Source organism: Rhea americana, unplaced genomic scaffold (assembly GCF_003343005.1).
Source record: "Rhea americana isolate MKP2758 unplaced genomic scaffold, rheAme1 scaffold_16, whole genome shotgun sequence".
NCBI lineage: Eukaryota > Metazoa > Chordata > Aves > Rheiformes > Rheidae > Rhea > Rhea americana.
In genome coordinates this window covers 7397500-7398411 of record NW_028185705.1, presented here as the reverse complement: position 1 = coordinate 7398411, position 912 = coordinate 7397500, and the positions used below count along the sequence as shown (strand labels likewise).

Sequence of the window (912 nt, the reverse complement as noted above, 5' to 3'; positions counted from 1 at the left end):
TTTACTATTTTGATTTTTGCTGTCTAGTTTCGCAAATTTGCGTGCGAGAGAGCTGGAAGCTGCTGTGAGTAGTTCTAGTGCAGGCCTGAGTCCACACGCTTAAGCTTATGCAGAGGTCATGCTCATATGACGACTGCCCACAGAGGAGACGGGGGACCAGGCTTACACACATCTTTAGTTGTTCATTGAGGGTAATGTAACTGGCGGTGGCATTAAGTAAGGACAGAAATCTTTGCAGATCAGGGCCTGTGAAGTTAATTTGACATTTCTACTTGAACTTTGGAGAGAAAATCCCCTCTGGCTTTGGAGTTAGTTTATGTACAAAAGTTGATTTAACAAAATTACTAACTTGATTTAACAAAATTACTAACTGTGAACAATTTTCAGACACAGAAGTATTTTTACCAGTATTTATCCCTTTTAATACTGCTCAATGTCATCCCTAAGTGTAGGCAACAAATGATGCTGCCTGAAAGGAAATGTGGAATTACAATCACAAGATACATGAAAATCAGGTTATGAATAGAAGGAAGCCTCTGTGTGGGTGGGTGGTGCTGGTGGGGTTCTCCAAAAATAAAACCGGTGGAAACGAAGTGAAATGGACTTAGTCAAGTTCTTTGGCCTGTGCAGCGTGAGTCATGGAGAAAGCAAAAACTACCCCATTAACAGAGCCCGCGAGCGAGCAGCACTCGCTGTTCCGCAGGGTTATTTTCAGCGGTTTTTACTGAAATTGCCCCGTATTGGCAGCGCGTTGCTGCGCAGCGGCCGGCGAGTGCCGCAGGTAGCCGCGCTGGGACGAGGCGGGGGGCTGCACACCGCGTCGGGCCGTCGTAGCCTGCAGCCCCCGCCGCGAGCGGGGCCGCCGCAGGGCCCCGGGGCTCCCGCTCCGCGGCGGCGGTGAGGCCGAGGCGG

At 49.9% G+C, this 912-nt stretch overlaps 1 protein-coding gene across 1 annotated transcript in view; it reads left to right on the top strand.

The window, feature by feature from the left end:
• Window positions 1-598: 598 nt before the first annotated feature.
• ATXN7 (ataxin 7) overlaps window positions 599-912 on the top strand; it is a 64693-nt gene continuing 64379 nt past the window's right edge. Inside the window, exon 1 of the mRNA XM_085300011.1 lies at window positions 599-631. Within this exon, the coding sequence (XP_085156137.1) occupies window positions 599-631 (33 nt within the window). The remainder of the gene's footprint in view (window positions 632-912) is intronic.